The sequence below is a fragment of the Tauraco erythrolophus genome, chromosome 16 (genome assembly GCF_009769465.1).
Source record: "Tauraco erythrolophus isolate bTauEry1 chromosome 16, bTauEry1.pri, whole genome shotgun sequence".
In the NCBI taxonomy this organism is placed as follows: Eukaryota; Metazoa; Chordata; class Aves; order Musophagiformes; family Musophagidae; genus Tauraco; species Tauraco erythrolophus.
Window position 1 is genome coordinate 18,260,308 of NC_141480.1, and position 17,962 is coordinate 18,278,269.

The following is a 17,962-nucleotide window of genomic DNA, read 5'->3' on the forward strand; positions in this document are numbered from 1 at the left end:
CTTGGGCGGCATCCCGACCCAAGGGGAGAGCCCCGAACTGCAGGCCCACTGCTCTGAGGAGGACCAGCTCAAATTGGCACTCTGGCGAGGCTCCATTTATACCCTACTCAAATCTGATCCACGGTCAAGTATGGCCATGTGGCACCCACATTGGCTGAGGACCCCAAGTGTCTCACCTTTTGAATGCCTATGTGCTGTCACCACGCCTGGGCGTAACTAGAGCTGTGGCAAGAAGCATTCATGGGCTTTTGTCAGGTCTTTGTCAGGGTGGGTGCATCTGCCATGGACCCTGAGATCCCGAAATCATCTAACAGCTACAGAACAGCTCTGTCCTCGCTGCCGCTGCGGTACTGGAACAGTGTCCTGTTCCTGCTGCCAGGTATTGCTAATGGCATATTAACACTAATAGCTAGCACCTCCCTTGGGCTGCCCCAAACAATCAAGTTAAATGGAAAGATTTGGATTTTCAGGTTTGCAAGCATTCTTTTTGATCTCAAGGAAGGGTGAGTGTTTTGATGCCTTTGAAGATTTTGGCCCTGAGTTCTTTGGGGCAGAAATTACTGACTGGTGAAAGGAGGAGGAGCCCGGTGAAGAAGTTATGTGACAGCCATGTGGCAACGCAGCCGAAGATTGTCATCATGTCAGCGCGTAAACTAAGATTGCATAGGAAATCTTTATTGTGTCTGTAGCTTCTGATTGCTTGACTGCAACCGTGCTGTGGCTTTAACCGTGCTTAAAATGCAATTTCCTAAGTTTTGTAAAAGCTTACTGAAAAGAGAATTCCATTAAGGGAAACCATGTTGACTCCGATTTCTTCCTCAATTCTCCCTGTGCAGCTATTGCTAAATCACTTGTAAGCTTTTTCAGCTACGCCGAGTACTACATAGCGTAGAGTTGAGCAGAGTAAAATGATCGATATTGTAATGGACTTCTCATCCTAGTACATGACAGAAATAATAAATGTCATGATATATGACAGCCCTTCTAAAGCCCTGTGGAGCCAAACAAGACGCGGGAAGCATATATCTCCTACTTCCTACCCTTGTTTTGCTTCTCTGCGTCTGTCCTTTGTTTCCTCCCGCATTTATTTCCTCAGTAATGGAAGACTGTAATTGAATTAAAAGCGACTCTGTACGCATGAGACCACGCTGTGGCTGCCCTGCTCCCCTTCGACAGCACTGGGTGCACTTCTGTAACCGCCGTCTGTTGTGTGAGCTACTGGGTGCTGCGTGGAGCAGGTTTTGGGGCGGTTTTGACCCCCCATGTACTCCTGTTGGCATTACCAGCTAAATGAACACACAAACAGCTGCAGCCTCTTTCACCATTACCGTGTAGCGTTCACCTTCCCGCTCCAGTCTGTCATTCGGGTGATGCCAAAACTTCATTTTACGTTTCGATGCTCCCTCCCATTTTCAAGCCAAATCAAACAAATGTCTTATCTGTATCTGTACAGCTCCTCTTGGCTGAGGTGTCTGATCAATTAATGACGCCCTTCTTCTGCCAGTAACACCAGCCACCGCACTCCGTGGGTTTTCCTGCCTCTGCCACTTCATGAATCCCTGTACGTATCTTCTCTATACTGTGTTGCCAAACTGCCACTCTTCCTACATTAAAGGCTGCCTTTAGAAGTAATTGCTTCTTAAAGAGAACACAAAATTGTCGTGGTTTAGCCTGGCTGGCGACTAAACGCCACACAGCCGCTCGCTCACCCTCCTCTACCCTCTGGGAATGGGGAAGAGAATTAAAAGGGAAAAGGGAAGGAGACCCGTGGGTTGAGATAAGAACAATTTAATAATAGCAATAATATATGAATATATATGTATAATGATAATAATATATGCAAACAAGTGATGCACAGTGTAATTGCTCACCACCCGGTGACCAATGCCTGTCCCATCCCGCTAACAATCCCAAAACAGGTAAGTCGCGACACCGCGATCCCAGATGAGCAAGAAGCACGAAAAGAGAGTGAGAGTGAGATAGCACTCCCAGAATCCAAGAGTGAGAGCCTCGGGAAGCACAAAATCCCCTTCTTTCCAGTCAACCCTTATCTATATACCGGGCATGACATTGCATGATATGGAATACTCCATTGGCCAATTTGGCCCTCAATCCTAAGTCTAAGTTCAAACCATAAGGGGAGTTGTGGCCCCTTTGTCCCAGCCAGCTCCCCCCTACACTGACAAAAGCATGTGAAGCTGAAAGGTCCTTGATGTCTCAGCAGCAACTATAAACATCAGTGTGCTATCAACGTTCTTCTCATAGTGAATCCCAGACTAAATCCAAAACACAGAGCTCTTCTAGCATCTAAAAACTAACCCTATCCCAGCTGAAACCAGGACAGAAATGAACCATATCGAAGGTTAGAAAAGAAAATAAACACTGTTCCTTCTCTGGTTTCCTAAAGAGATTTTAAGTGGAGTAAACGGGAAAGGTGGTTCATGACGCTTAAGTGATTGCCCCGCTCTCCGCTTTTTTGATTCGACATCTGTCAGGGTGTTATTTCTATACATACAAGTGATGCACAGGTTGCAAATTAACATCTCTACTATAGGATGCAGAAGAAAAAATAAAAAGATTGTTAGTTTTTCTGGTTTTGCTTAAACACTCTTGTCACATGGTATGTGTCACCTTATATTTAAGTGAAGAGAAGAGCTGGTAGGAAGATGGGAAGAGAAATAGAAAAAAAAAAATTTAACTTGTACCAGCACTTCCAAATCAGCTGTAATTAGTATTAGTTAGTTACTGCCCTGCTGTAGCAAACTGACCCAGACAAACCCTGCGCAGCACGACCCGTGTTGGTGCTGCGGTGAGCAGGGTCCTGGACCACGTGTCCTCCAGCGGAGCCTTCCAGCTGAAATTATCGCGTGACTCTAAAAGTGGGCTCTCTCACAGCAACCCAAATCCCCCGTCCTCACTCAGGTGGTAAGCTGCACTACGATTTATTTCTATACCTTGTTTTCACACACAAGCCAATTTTATTATTATTGTACTTTAGCTAGCCTGTGGCGATCCGCTTGACAACACCTCGGAAGATGGTCGGCAGATGGTCGGCTTTAATGTTAACAGGATTGTAGGGGGATGTATCCGGGTGAACCCATGGCTCAAGTAACCTCGTATTGGAAAACTAATTGCATCTCATAAATAGCACGCTTTACATTTGAAAATAAGTGGAATGTGTATATACATATATGTGTACTGTGGAACTCTTTACTGTTTTTCAGAGAGGTGAGCTTTTGGCAGGGCGAGAAAGAAGGTGAGCGCCGCATTTTGACAGGTAAGACTCATTTTACCACCGCATCAGTTCTTTTTTGTTTCCGTTTTGTCTCATTTTCAGCAACAGGATTTAATTTTCTCACTTTGTGAATACGAACGCAGGTATTATGAACACAGACCACACATTTCAAGTTACTGGAGAGACAGTAAAGCGCTAGGAGGCTATATATATACTTTTATTTTTGAAGAGCGGGTGTGTTCAGGTAACGACATTTTGGGATCAGCTTGTTTCCAGCACCCAACACATCTGACTTTCACGGATCAGTCCTCGGACAAGACAACCGCCGGGAACAGTAACTGGGAGGTGTGCCCTGCCTGGGGCCAGCGGTGGAATATCTGGGGTAACACATACACAAGTCTTTCCGGGGCTCGTGGCTCTCCGCACAGACAAAAATTCTGATTTTTAACTGTGTCGTGACACGCCGATGTCGCCACGGGCCGATTCACACGGAGCAGCTCGCGCCCATCGCCATCAGCTGGAAAGGGGTGCCCTTAATCGCACGGCAGAGGAACAAGGAAAACACCCTTTACGGGGCCCCGCGATCGCTCCGGCGAGTGCGCGCTCCCGCAGCTACCGCACAGCCCCGCGGGCCGCGCCGTCCGCCCGCCCCCGCGCCGCCGAGGCGGGGCGGCGCATGCGCGGAGAGGGCGCGGCGGGCCGGGGCGGCGTGGCCGCGCCGCCATTCTCGCGAGAACGCGCGCACTATATCTGGGAGTGGGCGGGCACGCTGCTTCCTTTAGTGCGCGTCCGCCCGCAGCGCCGCAGCCCGCCCCGCCACTCCCGCGCCAGCAGGCCGAGAAGATGGAGGACAGCGCCATGGACATGGAGAGCATGGGCCCCCTGCGCCCCCAGACCTTTCTCTTCGGTAACGGCCCGCCGCTGCCGCAGCCGCGCGCTCCCGGTGCCCGCCGGCCGCCCCCCCAACCCCCTCAGGCCTCGAGGCCGAGCGGGAGGAGGCCCGAGGCGGCGTGGCCCGCGTGGGGCGCCTCGGCGGGGTGGGGGGGGCGGGGAGGGCCGGGCCTGGCGGGCGGAGGGGTCGCTCGGTGGTGGTGGCGGCTCTGACCCCCCGCGGCGCGCGCCCCGCGTGGCGCGCTGCCCGCACGTGGCGGCGCGGCCCGGCCCGCCCCGCTTTTGTTCCCCGCGGCGCCCGCGCGCCTCCCCGCTCGCCCGGAGCGCGCGGGCGGCCGCGGAGCACGTGGCGGCGCGGCGGAGCACGTGGCGCGGTGCGGCAGGCCCGGCCGCCGGTGCCGGGCGTCCCGGGGGATGGCGGAGCCCCGGGCAGCGCGGGGCACGCGGAGCGCGGCTGGCGCTGCAGCGGATGGGCGGGAAGGGGCCGGTAGGCCGCGGGCTCGCCTGGGATTTTCCCCACTCCACGTGTTCCCCGTGTGTGCCCGGAGAGCCGTCGGGTTGCGGTGCGAGAGCGGAGCCTCGGAGCAGCGAGTTTTAAACCAGCGAGGGGTTAGCGAGTCCCTGCGTCGGGGTGAAACGGTGCGCTTACGATTTAACGGTCTTTTTGCAGGCTGCGAGCTGAAAGCAGATAAAGAGTATCAGTTCAAAGTAGACGATGAAGAAAACGAGCATCAGCTGTCTTTGAGAACGGCAAGTATCGTTTGGTTGTTAAGATTTTTATTTTCAAGCAGTGGTGTGCCATGCTGTGAGAAGTGAGTCAACGTGTGCGTTTATTTTCTTAAACATGTTTCTTTAATAAGTGTGTTTAAGTGAATCTGTTAAATAATCAGCTCTCTTGTTGGGAGCGGAACATACCATGTCCCTTGAAATATTTGCTGTATTGAAAAAAAAAAAGTTTCGTCTCTTACAGCAAGCAATAGAAGTCTGGAAAAGTTGACAAATACATTCATGGTAGGCTAATAAACGTACACAAAATGGAATTAAAGGCTGATGTTTCTAATGCCATAGTCCAGATGCTACAGGAGCACATGGAGAGGATAGATTTTTAAGGATCGTGCATGGGCACGTTTTAGTACACTTTATTAGAAACTTAATTTTGAAAATTTTTTCCATATATTCCCTGAATATAATTTCAGTGCTTTTTTTCCATAAGCAGTTAATAACTGCTTCTAAATGGGGGGGATGGGATATGTTTTGTCCTTAGTATTGCCTGCTCTAAGGAAAACGCTGTCTTTCATTCAGGTAATTCACTTAACAGGCTGTTTGCTGAGCATGTTACTCCTGGAAATCAGGATCTGTATGCTGAGAGTTCTTAGATGTGTCCTTTACGTTTCTGCTGCCACAGCAAGCAAGACACAACTTTTCAAGGCTTTTGTTCTAGGCTGAGCATGTTACATGGGATTAGCAGAAAGATAATATGCCACAACTTCACAGAAAAGGAATCAAAGGGTTGTAGCATCTCCTTTATGGTTTATTACTGTATTTATTTAAATAAAAAGAGATACCTTGATGACACCTGGAAGCAAAAGTCTTATAATTGTACATTACTACCTACAGCAGAATTGCTTCCTTGAGGCTGCTTGCATAGTGCTCTGCAAACTTACTTGCAGCGACACCACTTTGATATAGGTGTTACAGTTTTGTGAATCATGTGTCTTCAGTTCCTGTGTTTTATAAAAAATATAGCCTGGACTTGACAGTGACTAATTTGTTCTTATTTAGAATTTCTTTTGACGGAAGAATATAACAGTAAAGTATGTTCATAACAAGTTAATGTGGGTAGTTCTCGTATCTGAATGTTTGTCATGCAGATGAAGTTAGTCACTAAGTGACACTTGAGTTGTATGGCTTTATCCAAAGATCCTGTTTTTGCAGAATTACTTATAGCATCTCTTCAGATGCTGTGCACTCTGAATGGGGGATGAAGCAAGACTGGATGTATACCAGTACTTGCTTTTTTGAGGTGTGGGAAAAAAGTCTGATTCAGTAACCTGTCTTTTTAAAAACAAAAGATGATATGAAGAAGAAATGGGAGTTGAAATAACAAATGACAAACTGGAAATGTCTAAGAGGCTTGGAAAATCTTAGACATAGCTATAAACAGAAAATATCTTGACAAGCAAAGGGAAGAAATTGATGGAAGATAAAAATGAAGGTAGTGAATACCTAGTGACCGATCTGTGCACCTGATAAAAAACTAAGTGTATAAAGATTGACTGACACATGTCAGTTAAGACACAAATATGGTGATGGACTTGGGTATGAGCTACAGAAAGAAGTAGAGAGAAAAAAGGGTAAAAGTGAAAAAGGAGGAGGGTTGGTGGATGTAGAGGTGCATAGTGGCATGAGGGTTTCTGTAGATGGCTTCTAATGATAGCTGAGAACATAGAGGGATGGTCACTGCTTCATTATCTGTTTATTACCAGTGTGCATTCCTTCAGTGTGGAAATTAAACAACATGAATGGATACTTCCCAGACACTCCGTAAATAAATTAATAGTAAGTGCTGCAGTATTGCTTGAACTGGTGCAAGTGACAGGAGCAACTGGGGGTGGAGGGCAAGCTCTTAAATTCTTGTCTTGGTGGGCAGTCCCACCAGTTGAATGGTTGTGTTGTTGCTAGCCCATTTGAGAGGTGAGATCAGAGCAGCAGCTTCACCTCTTTAAATTTACAGTAATAGAATGTGCTAGGTGTAGTGAATCCTATATCCTATTTCTCAGCCTTCAGTCTGATACATTTCTGGATCATTGTAGCCTGCCCAAAACTCAGCTCTTGGAGAATGGAAATTCCATTAGTATGCCTCTGCCTGAAGTGTTTACACTCACATCTTAATGGAGAGTGGAAAGCTTTCTTGTCATGAGCACTGGAAAAGGAAACAGAGCCTTGTTCACTTGTCTCAGGAATAATTGTAGTACTTCAAGGGATTCTTGGTTTTCACATCTCTTGCTTGTAATCCTGACTCAGATGCCTGAAGTTCAGAGAACTGGAATTTCAGGCCCGTCCCATGTCCATCACTCGTTGGCCTCCCTGTGGCTATGAGTTTTGAGTCTTCAGGAAGTGCCAGCCTTGTACTCAGTGTAAGGAATCCAGGCACTTGAGTTTTGAAATGCCCTGGGACAGCAGCTCTCAGTCCCTGGTGAATTAATGCCAAAGGCATATGCATAAATGACAGTACTGAACTGAGCAGTTGTTAAGACTTAACTCCTCATTGAATATCAAGTCAGCAAAAAGTGTGTGGGGTGATAAAGTGAAGCAACTGGCAGATGAAACATGGCAGGAAGGGGAAGGATAAAGGCTATTTTTCTGTCCTAATGATAGCAGTTGTTTCCCTTCCTCTTGGCGTGTGCGTGTACTTCATCCCTTGGGCCAGCTTCAGTGCTGACTGGACTTGTCACTGACCCATTTCAATGCAATAATCTAGTAACAAAATATCTACTTTTTCACTGTCATCAAGACACATGCCTTGAGTTGCACCTTGCAAGTTCCAGTGTTGTGAGGAAAGAGAGTATTGGCTTCTGGAGGAGTGCAGCTGAATCATTAGCTGTCAGAAATAAAATCTTCAGTCTTAAGAGATGCAGAGAACAGTGAGTAGAGTTTAAAAGGCTTCAGAACACTTGGGAAGATTCTCAGAATGTGCACTGTTCTTTACAGGTTACTTTAGGGGCTGGAGCCAAAGATGAACTACACGTTGTAGAAGCAGAAGCATTGGACTATGAAGGCAACCCTATTAAAGTAGTACTGGCATCTCTGAAAATGTCAGTGCAGCCTACGGTAAGTACGGGAACTTGGAGAACTCTGCTGTAAATTGGGTGTCAGGTGAGAAAGGCAAGCTACAAGAGGTTTTGGTTGACTGAATTTTAGTGAAACTGGATAGTCAGTGGGTTCAGACAAGTGTCAGTTTTGGCACATGTAGTAAATACAAGGTAAATGTGACTTTTTGTGCCTAGTAGATTTAATCTAGTCATCTGGAGATGATAGACTTTTGTTATAATTATGCATTTTTTAAGAAGTGATAGTAATTGTGTGTCATCTCTATGTATACAAATATATGTGCTGCAAGCATCTATAGCCTGTGTTGCTTTCTTTGAGCCTGGGATGAGAAGAATCTAGTTTTTCTGCAGACTCTCAAGCTCTTAAAAGATTCTAAAGATGACTGCCACCCTCTCTTGATTTAAGGGCACCCTGTTTGTCATTGCTGCCATCTAGAATGTAATTTGAATCAGTGTTGCTGATGTACAAGTGGAACTGTGCAAAGCTGGGGGCAGGTGTGATGGATGGTGTTCAAATTGACATTGCTGCCAAGAGGAGTAGAAACAAATGTGGATTGGTCTGCCTGTGAAAAGTGTTGTTTAATTATGATAAGCAACAAGAGTGTAGTAAACCTTGTTGTGGCTTATTGACCTGATTTGACTGTAAACACTCCTGAAATATTCTGTCACGTGGAAACTTAGAGTAACTGTATTAGCTTTGGTGTCTACAGATGTTGGTTTCATTTTAATGGATTGTCTAAGCACACTTTGCCTTCAATATTTCAATAAATAACAATGGTTTCTTCCTTAGGTTTCATTAGGTGGCTTTGAGATCACACCACCAGTGGTCTTGAGGTTGAAATGTGGTTCGGGACCAGTTTATGTCAGTGGTCAACACCTCGTAGGTAGGTATTACTCTGCTCACTAATCAGTGATTTTGCTACCTGTCAGCACCAACAGAACTAGAGTGATGTAGCTGGTATCTCAAGCAGTACTTTCTCCAGTACTGACCCTCTAAATCTCTAATTCACTGTCCTCAGAAGCATGAGGGTAGGATAGAGGAGTTCAGAGAAATTGCTTGCATATCTTGTTTGGTATGGATGAGGGGAGTTGGTCAGCCTTGCAATTTCAGTTCTTATTTCTCTCCTTAAAAATGGGTGTTAGTGAGACACAGCAGTTGTGTCTCAAAGCAACTGGGATCTCGGTGATTAGATTGCTAGCAGAATGCTTCTTCCTGGCATTTCAGCACCTCAGTAAGACCTTGCCTGTTTAGTCATGGATGATACTCTTCTGTTTGTTTCTTACTAGCAATCTTGTTTTAAATATTGTTAAATGAGGTGGGTTTTTTACACATTGCCGTAACTTTTATCAGCATTAGAGGAAGAACCAGAATCAGATGATGAGGAAGATGATGCAAAAATTGTGAACACTTCAACAAAGAGACCAGCAAGTGGAGGAGGAGCTAAAACGCCACAGGTATATATATATATACACACACTTTGAGTTGGCTTGGCTGCAGAATTTTTTTTTGGTTTGGTATTAATGCTGCCTCTGGGAGTATGCAGTTGGATGGCTTGCCATGATTTGCTTAATATGTGGTGTGTTGACATCTGTGGGAAAGAGTTACATTGTACTTGAGTCCTGACAAGTGCTAAATTATGGAAAGGTAGTTCAGTACAGGTAGTTTCCAAAGCTTTACTAAGGAGGGGCTAATATGAAGGCTACTTCTCTGTGAAAGTTTTGTCCACTGTAGTAACTGACCTTATGCAGATTCTAGTATAAACATCAGCATACTGCAATAATTGAAATGCTGATTGAAGCTCTGGAGTGTAGAAGGAAAGGTTCATGTGCTCAGGGTGTGCTGTAAATTTGTCAACAGCTTTTGACTTGTTAGCTGTAGCCTGTTGATTTTTAGCTAAACCAATGAAAGATGGTCTTGTAATTATGCCACAAATTGTTTTGGGTCAAGATTGCTGTTTAAGATAAAATGGTATTGACACTTCACATACTTGAAACTTTTTTAAGAAAAAAGCAAAATTATCAGAAGATGATGAGGAGGATGATGAAGACGACGAGGAGGATGATGAGTATGTATTCTTGTTTTGATAATGTATTTTGAAATATGGGGTTAACTTTCAGAATACAAGTTGTGTGGCATAAGAGGATGTTAAGTGAGCAAGCTACTTTATTTTGGCTACAAAAGCAGAATTGCCTCAAGCTTCTCTCTGCAATGCATCTGCAATTAGTGTTATTCAAATATGTCTTGCGGGGTTATAAAACTTAGTTTCATGTAATTAATTAAATAAATTCAGAATTTCTTTATTAGTAGTAGTAGTGGAAGTCCCAAGATACATGCCTTCAGTATTAAAGCAGAAAGGTGCACATATAACTGCTTTAACAGTACTAAGGAAGGTATTTGACCTAACACCTTGCCATGTGTATAAAACAAGGTGTAAAGTAGTCTTGGGAAGATGACTTGCTTTTTTCATGAATGAAACAATTTATTGGGGGGTATGGTGATTCCTAATGTGGTTAAAGCTGTGAGAATGAATCTTGAGTTTACTTTCTAATTGTAGTGATGAGGATGACTTAGAGGATGATGAGGAAGAAATAAAAGCACCAATAAAGAAAGTAAGTGGCATGTATAGAGATACATACGCACACATTGTGACCCTCTTCACCCATGAAGGATTGAACAGCCTGTTTAATGAACTTGAAAGGAAGTGAGTGATAACAGCAGATGGACTTAATATTTACAGCTAAGTTCTTTCAGATGGGGGAACAAGTGCTAGCACCTAAACTTGCTAATAGGTGTTAGTTAACTATCCTGATTTTGAGTCATCTTTGGGGATTCGTGTGAAGACCGCTAAAGTGGAGGTGGGGGAAGTTGTGTTTGTATAAGTGAGATAGCTGTTCAGTGTCTTCTTTGTGCAGTGTTCTGTTTCATAATGGACTAGACACCAGTACAAGGGATGACACTACATTGGGCACATAGCACAGCTGTGTGGAGTGTGGGAATGGGATGCTTTTGATTTAGCTTGGTCTGTATAAAGCAATTGCAGTAGGGCATTAGAATGCTTCAATGTGAATGTGCTTCCAACATGTTTTATTTACCTGGCTGCAGAGGGGTGGCTGGGAATTCTTAACAGCAAGCCATAGGCATGTGTGCAGTTGTCAGACTGGTATTTTTTTGTGTATGGCTATAGAGCAGCAAACAAAATCCTGCTCAGAGATGTGGGTTGTGTTTTGCCATTTTGGTTAGTGCTATGAAAAAGGTATTTTTAGCAACCTAACTTCAAATAAAAGGCTCTAAATGTGTGAGGCCATTGGAAAAGGTTCATGTCAGGCAGTCAAGTGCTCGAATGTGAAATTGCATCAGCCCTTGAGTGCCATCTGGTGGTAAAATAAACTGAGACAGCTTGGCAGCTGCAGAGGTAGAAGGTAGTTTTTCTGAACTCACATACTTTGACTTGCATTTATGTTTACATATCTGCTGTTTAGAAGCAAATGTTTAATGTTTTACTTGATTATATGCTGCTTTGTCCTAAGGAATTTCTATAGGTTATACTGCACAATAGTTTAAGGTCTGGTAAAGACAATCTGAACTGCAGATTTCCAGCCATCTAATGAAATCTAGTGTGGCGGAATGAAGCGTTCTCCTGATTCGTATAGGAGTATATTTGATCTAGAAGTGTATGTGGCATTGCCCACACACATCCCAGGTGGTAGTTCTGTATGAAATGCTAAACAAGAGCTAATGGTTGTCTTACAAGTAGCACTGAGTCAGGTCTTGGAATCGCAGTGCCATCTAGAATTAGTCTTATGCAATATCTGCCCCCAAAAGTCTGCATGTATAAGGAAAGATGTAATTGATAAGGAAAGCAAAGTGGTGGTCCCACATAATTGTATGGCATTGGAACAAAACTTGATCTTGGTTATGCTCCGTGTTATGTTTTCCATTTGAATTCCTGTAGCATACGTGCTTTTTGCGTAAATAGTGGATGCTGACCATATTGCATGGGCAATGAGAATGCTTTTTAGTTTAATGTTGAATAGTATGTATTGGTCACTAAGTCTTGAGTACTGTGCTAATGAGCTTAACATTTACTAGCAGTTTTTCCATGGCAAATGAACTTCAGTGCTTTCTTTTCAGCCTGCCCGTGAGGCTTCAGGAAAAAATATGCAGAAAGCAAAGCAAAATGGGAAAGACTCTAAGCCGTCCACACCAGCGTCTAAATCAAAAGTGAGTGAAGACAAATGAGTAAAACAAATGTTTATTCTAGTGTGGAAGCTACTTTTTTTGCGTAACAGTAACTTGAAACAATGTAGTACCCATTAAGTTAGGTTTTTGAATCTTAATACGAAGCATGCTGTGGATACTGTTCATTGCTTCATGTTCCCCTGTGAAACTCTTCAGTGATAACGTACAACTACAACAGCCAAGATTTGAAATCGGACATGCTGTCCCTTGTGAGGACTGGTGATCACATGGTTTAAAATACAAGTGTGTATTTTTTTGTGCAGCTGCTCGTACCGAGGGGTTAAGTGCTGACTGTGTTGCCTCTGCAGTACAACAGGAGGCTGCTGCTGCTGAGGAATTCTCGCTTAACCTGATCCATTTGAGAACTAGCGATTTTCTTGGTCAGTCAGTTGGTAGTTTTCAAGCTTCCTTAACGCAGATTTTCCTTGCTGCATGCACTCAGAACATGCATGCAAGGAAGGTTGATACAGAAGTTAGTGTGGGAGGGATGGATGGCAGGATAGTATCTGAAAAGCAGTGCTGATGTGTGCTTTTTAAAGCATGACCTAATCTGGCTGCAGTTGTGGAGTAGACTCTAAATCCTGTAATGATGGGGCCACTTTCAGTTTCATTTTTGTTGGGAGAAGGAGCTGTGCAGGCATCTGCCCAGAAGCATAAAATACCAGCTATGCTAACTAGTAAGTCCAAACTTAAATGTTCTTTTCCTTGTCTGAGGAATGTGTTAGCAGCACAAATTTAACTGTGACTTTTTGAAAACTGTCTGAAGTATCTGGGATAACTAGTTCTTTTATTCTGTTTTAAGTTCTGCAATAGGTTTAGCATTCTTGGTTTTAGAAAACTTTATCTTGTATACTAAGCAGCTTTATGGATGTGCAAGTTCCTAATGAAATGAATAATTTTCAGACTCCAGATTCCAAGAAGGATAAGTCTCTAACTCCAAAAACACCAAAAGTCCCTCTGTCGTTAGAGGAGATCAAAGCAAAAATGCAAGCGTCCATAGATAAGGTGAGTTTGGAAACTTCAGGTTTGTCAGCCTTATTTTTATACTTATCAGAAGAATTGGATGCTTTTAAGAAATGGTTATGTGTCACTGATTGCTGTGCTGTTACTAGAGTATGTTGGTGTTGAAGCTTAGAAATTAAAACTCATTTGAGACAAAAAGAAGCATCTATACTCATGAGAAACAGAATCACCTACTTTGTTTTTGTATTCCTCCAGTAGTGGTGGTTAGTAATTGGGTATTTCTTAGCCAGCTGTCTCAGTTAATACTTAAAAAAAAACCCAAACAACAAAACAAAAACCAAAGCAACAGACTTTGGGTGATATTTATTCTAAAGTTGTCTTAACTAGTGTGCATGTTTTGTTATAGGCAACTAGAGTAAAGCAGAGTTCTTCACGTGCTTGGAATTGCTTGGTCTTACAGCAGTGTCCAGTGTAGCTAATCCAGATGCTTGTAAGACTTTATAATTCCAGAAGGGGGAGATAGGTGCTTGTGATATGCATTAGTGAATCAGTGAAGACCTGAAAGAATTTGCTTTCTGGACTGGACATCTAGGGTTAATTGAGTCTCCTGTCAATGAGTTTTTTCGTCTTCTGAAGGTCACAGAGCAGACACTTCACTTTTGGTTGCCATCAGCTTTGACTAGCACTTCAGTTATGTGTATGAGTAATTTTCTTAGCTGCTATTTAAGTATAAAAATGAAATAGTGGTTTAGTTATAGGCTGATCAGGTAAGAGTAGCAGGTAATAGCAATTCTTTCCCCCTTAGTCAAATTTGGAAATCTGTGTGCTAGCTAGGGGTGCAGTTCAGTACACACCCATACTGCAGGATGGGTGGTAGTGAGGACCACATCTAGATGATACAAGTTGTGGTTTTACTTCAGTAGCTCAGGAGCATGCTTATAGATCATCTGCTCGTTTGTGACTGAACTGGATTCTTTATCGGTGTTTTGGATTTAGTAAGGGATTTGTTACAGAAGGAACGTTGATAGCGCACTGATGTTTATAGTTGGTGCTGAGACATCAAGGACCTTTCAGCTTCGCATGCTTTTGCCAGTGTGCAGGAGCACAAGAGGCTGCGAGGGAGCACGGCTGGGACCAAGGGCCCACAGCTTCCCTTACGATCTGAATTTAGACTTGGGATTGAGGGCCAAATTGGCCAGTAGAGTATTCCATATCGTGCAACGTCATGCCCAGTATATAGATGAGGGCCGGCAGGGAAGTTGGGGAATTCTATTCTGTGTGACTCTCTCATGCTCTTTTTGGGCCTGTCACTTGTCTGGGATTGTGGTTTTGGGACTTAACTGTTTCAGGATGTCCACTTGCTGGGGCAGGACAGGTGTTTGTCACAGGTTGGTGACAATTACACAGTGCATCACTTGTTTGTATATATTATTATTATATATATTAATATATTACTATTACTTTATCATTATTTAAATTTATTATTTTTATTGTTATTATTTTAAAATTGTTCTTACCTCAACCCATGAGTCTCTTTCCCTCTTCTCTTTTAATTCTCTTCCCTGTTTCCTGGGGGTGGGGAAGGACGAGTGAGTGGCTGTGAGATGTTTAGTTGCCAGGTGGGTTAAACCATGGCAATCGGAGACTTATTTTGGGCTAAAGCCTACACTGGTGGTGGTGGTATGAAGAATTCTAGGTTTTTTAGTTTGGTCTGAGATGATAAACTTTTTCCTCCTTAAATGGACTATCAAGTCTTCTAAAGGATTGGGATTGTCCTCTGCTTGGATGCTTGACATTTTGAGACAGTTTTGTCTCAGGAATGCAAGATAGGACAAAAAGCGTTGCCGTATAGAGTGGATACAGAGTGAGCAATGACAGCTTGTGATCAGGATGGAAATGCATATCCCTAAACTGTGAACCTGACAGTGACGGATGGTATCATTCTGCTGGGTCAGAGTGACCTCGTGGACGTAGTGGATTGTGGGGTGGTTTTTGCATGACTCAGAGGAGCTGAGTGGTGTTTCTGCAGTGTAAGCAGAAGTGGCTGAGTTGCTCACAGTAGACAGATGTGTCCCTATGGAGGGAGGCATACAGACTGGATAGCTGGCAAGTAGCGTTAGAATAGGCTTTCTGCTACTGAAGAGTTGTTACTGGGAAGTGCTGGGTAAGCACAAATATGTAGGTGCAACAGCAGACAGCTTAATTTAGTGTTTTCCAAGGTGGTGCTATTGTGGTCCTTAGCAAGGCGAAAGGTTTGTGTGTTGCCATATACAATAATGCTTTTAGCTGACAGCCAGCAAGTTAGTAGCTTAAAAAAAATTAACTTAATTGGAGTGGAACTGCTGTATTATATAGTAAGTCAGTGTCAACTGGCTAATAGAGTAGCATTGGTACTTGACAGAATCCAGGGGTAAGACACTGTCCATATCCAAGCTTTTTGGTTGCAATATTGACATTTCAAATAATCCTAATGTAGCTTTGCAGAAGACAGCCATTTTATGTTCAAAGGAAACAATGTGCTGACTAGCAGTGAAGTGTACTGTCATAATTGGCTAGGTATATTTGAACTGATGTACCTGAAAAATAGGAAAAATATTACTCATAGGGCATATGAAAGGAAAGCAGTGTCTCTTAAAATGGTGTGCTATATTATTTTGCCTAGAGACAGAAGACATGAAGGTAAACCTAGATCTGTGAATTACTGAATCTGCTTTGTACATTGAGTATGCACAAAGACAATTTCAAGCAAAAGTTTCTAGAACAATTCTTTAAATTCATAGAACTGATGTATTAGAATGAGTCTTAAAAGACTAGGTGAGAGACCAGTTAATTTTTTGCTTTAGAGAGCTGAAGTCAAAAACCTACCTGTGAAAGACCGTAATATCTCGAGTTGTTTGCTCTAGTAAGAATCCATAAATAAGGAATTAGTTCCAGTTTATCTGAATAGCATGAGGGTGTTGACTACGAACAAGGTTATCTTAAGTGGTGAACGCTTGCTGTTCTGCTTCTGAGCGTGAGCAAAGATGCTTGTTACAGCCATTTTGGTGTGTAGGCACTCGCTCCTGTGAGAAATACTTGGGTACTGTAGAGAAGCAAACTTCTAAAAATGCTTCAAAAGCAGATTAGTTTGGAATGTTGCAAGGTGAGTTCAGTAAAATTCCATGTGTATTGCAAAGGGTTTAAGCTTCATAAGTTATTTATTGGAATCTTTAAGTGACCTGCATACACTAAAGCTTGCTTTTTTTAAATTAGGGTTCTTCCCTTCCTAAGCTGGAACCCAAATTTGCCAACTATGTTAAGAATTGCTTCAGGACGGAGGACCAGAAGGTAAGTGAATTTACTGGGACTTGATAAAGTCCAAAAACTTTTATAACCTGAGTTAGGGATTCTTTTCCACTTCTTAATCTTTACAAGCTTTGGACTGTTTCAAAGGGTTACAAACCACAAACAATACTTCAAATTAAATAAATGGGAATGGTTTTAAGGGTTTAGTTGGCTAAGATGGGAAAGCTAATATTTTATTACATTTTTCCAGCTTTTATATGGTTGGTAAATTATCTCTTGCTTACTAAACCCGCAGAATTTTCCTTTTGGCACCATATTGGCTAAGGAAATGAGCTGTGGTTTTCCTTGCTGCTGAATTTGGCCACCTAGGCCAGTCTGTTCAGCCTTTTGTTGGGGAGGGTGTCTGGGAGGGGGAACTGTTTTGTGATTGAGATTATGGCTTTCTTGCTATGTTTTCTCCCAAAGTCAACTGAACTCTTGTAAGAGGGCAAGCCAAAAGGTGGTATCAGGAAACAAGTTTCTGAATTAGGTATTACTCAACATATACTGGGCTAAAATGTGTCTTAGATTTCCCTATGAAAATTCTTGTAAGCTAAAACTTTCTTCCAGTGACAGAATTCCTTATGCTTTTCTGCTTCCCTCAGTGGTTCAGAGTAAACTTGTCTGATAGACAAATTGATAGGTTCTTAAAGGAATGTTTAAAAGCAGTTAGCCTCAGCTACTGGAGTTGGTCTGACATTAGACAGGGTAGGCAGAGTTCAGCCAATATTTGCCTAGCTGGTCCACACCCATCCTCTCACTTACCTTCACTGAATTCTTACTATTGTGACTCTAGAAGGACCTAATGCCTTGCTTTCTACTTGATTTTCTCTGAGAGAAATGCATATTTTTTTGGTTGTAATTTAATGTCAATATTTTGTGGAGTAAGTGGAGATAGTAAACTGAAAATGAGAAAAATGGATTTCAATTTCTAACTTTTTGTGTACACTTCCAGGTCATTCAAGCTCTCTGGCAGTGGAGACAGACTCTGTAAGAAAAGAAAACAGTTTAAACAGTTCATTAAAATCTGCAGTCTTATTTCTGTAACCATTATTTGGCTGTCCTTTTTACAAATGCTGAAAGAGCTTTCCTTACCGTGTCTGATAAATGTCATCCAGATTACCTTGCCAAGAATGTGTTGTCCAAAATGCCTGTTTAGTTTTTAAAGATGGGACTCCACCCTCAGCTTCATTTTAAGTATGTATGGAATGTTTTGATAAGGCATGGTGGTGGTCAGACAAATGGAAATGGTGGGGAGACTAAATGTACGTGGAAAAAAAATAAAATTTAGTATTTTAATAAAGTACTATCGTTTCTTTTTTTATGGGCTGGGGGTAGTCTGCATACTGAACCTGGAAGGTAACAGGGCTTTAAACTTCTCATAGGAACTACCGCTAAGTGTTTTAGCTACTTCTCTTTACCAAGTCCCAGATAGTCTCATTTATCTTGTCAACTTCAAAAAGAGCTGTACTCCAATTC

General features: G+C 42.9%; 1 protein-coding gene across 3 annotated transcripts; it reads left to right on the plus strand.

Moving 5' to 3' along the window:
* The first annotated feature begins 4,035 nt into the window (after positions 1–4,035).
* On the plus strand, positions 4,036–17,752 carry NPM1 (nucleophosmin 1). 3 transcript variants are annotated; one of them, XM_086621393.1, is made up of 11 exons: positions 4,036–4,142; positions 4,797–4,876; positions 7,838–7,957; positions 8,747–8,840; positions 9,308–9,411; positions 9,961–10,022; positions 10,512–10,566; positions 12,089–12,182; positions 13,107–13,201; positions 16,412–16,486; positions 17,439–17,752. In XM_086621393.1, exons 1-11 carry the CDS (start codon positions 4,079–4,081, stop codon positions 17,475–17,477), a joined length of 882 nt encoding a protein of 293 aa, XP_086477519.1. In that variant the 5' UTR covers positions 4,036–4,078; the 3' UTR covers positions 17,478–17,752. The 3 variants fall into 3 exon arrangements, with proteins under 3 accessions (XP_086477519.1, XP_086477518.1, XP_086477520.1); XM_086621392.1 differs by having other exon boundaries at positions 12,089–12,178; positions 13,100–13,201; XM_086621394.1 differs by lacking the exon at positions 12,089–12,182 and having other exon boundaries at positions 13,100–13,201.
* Positions 17,753–17,962: the final 210 nt, after the last annotated feature.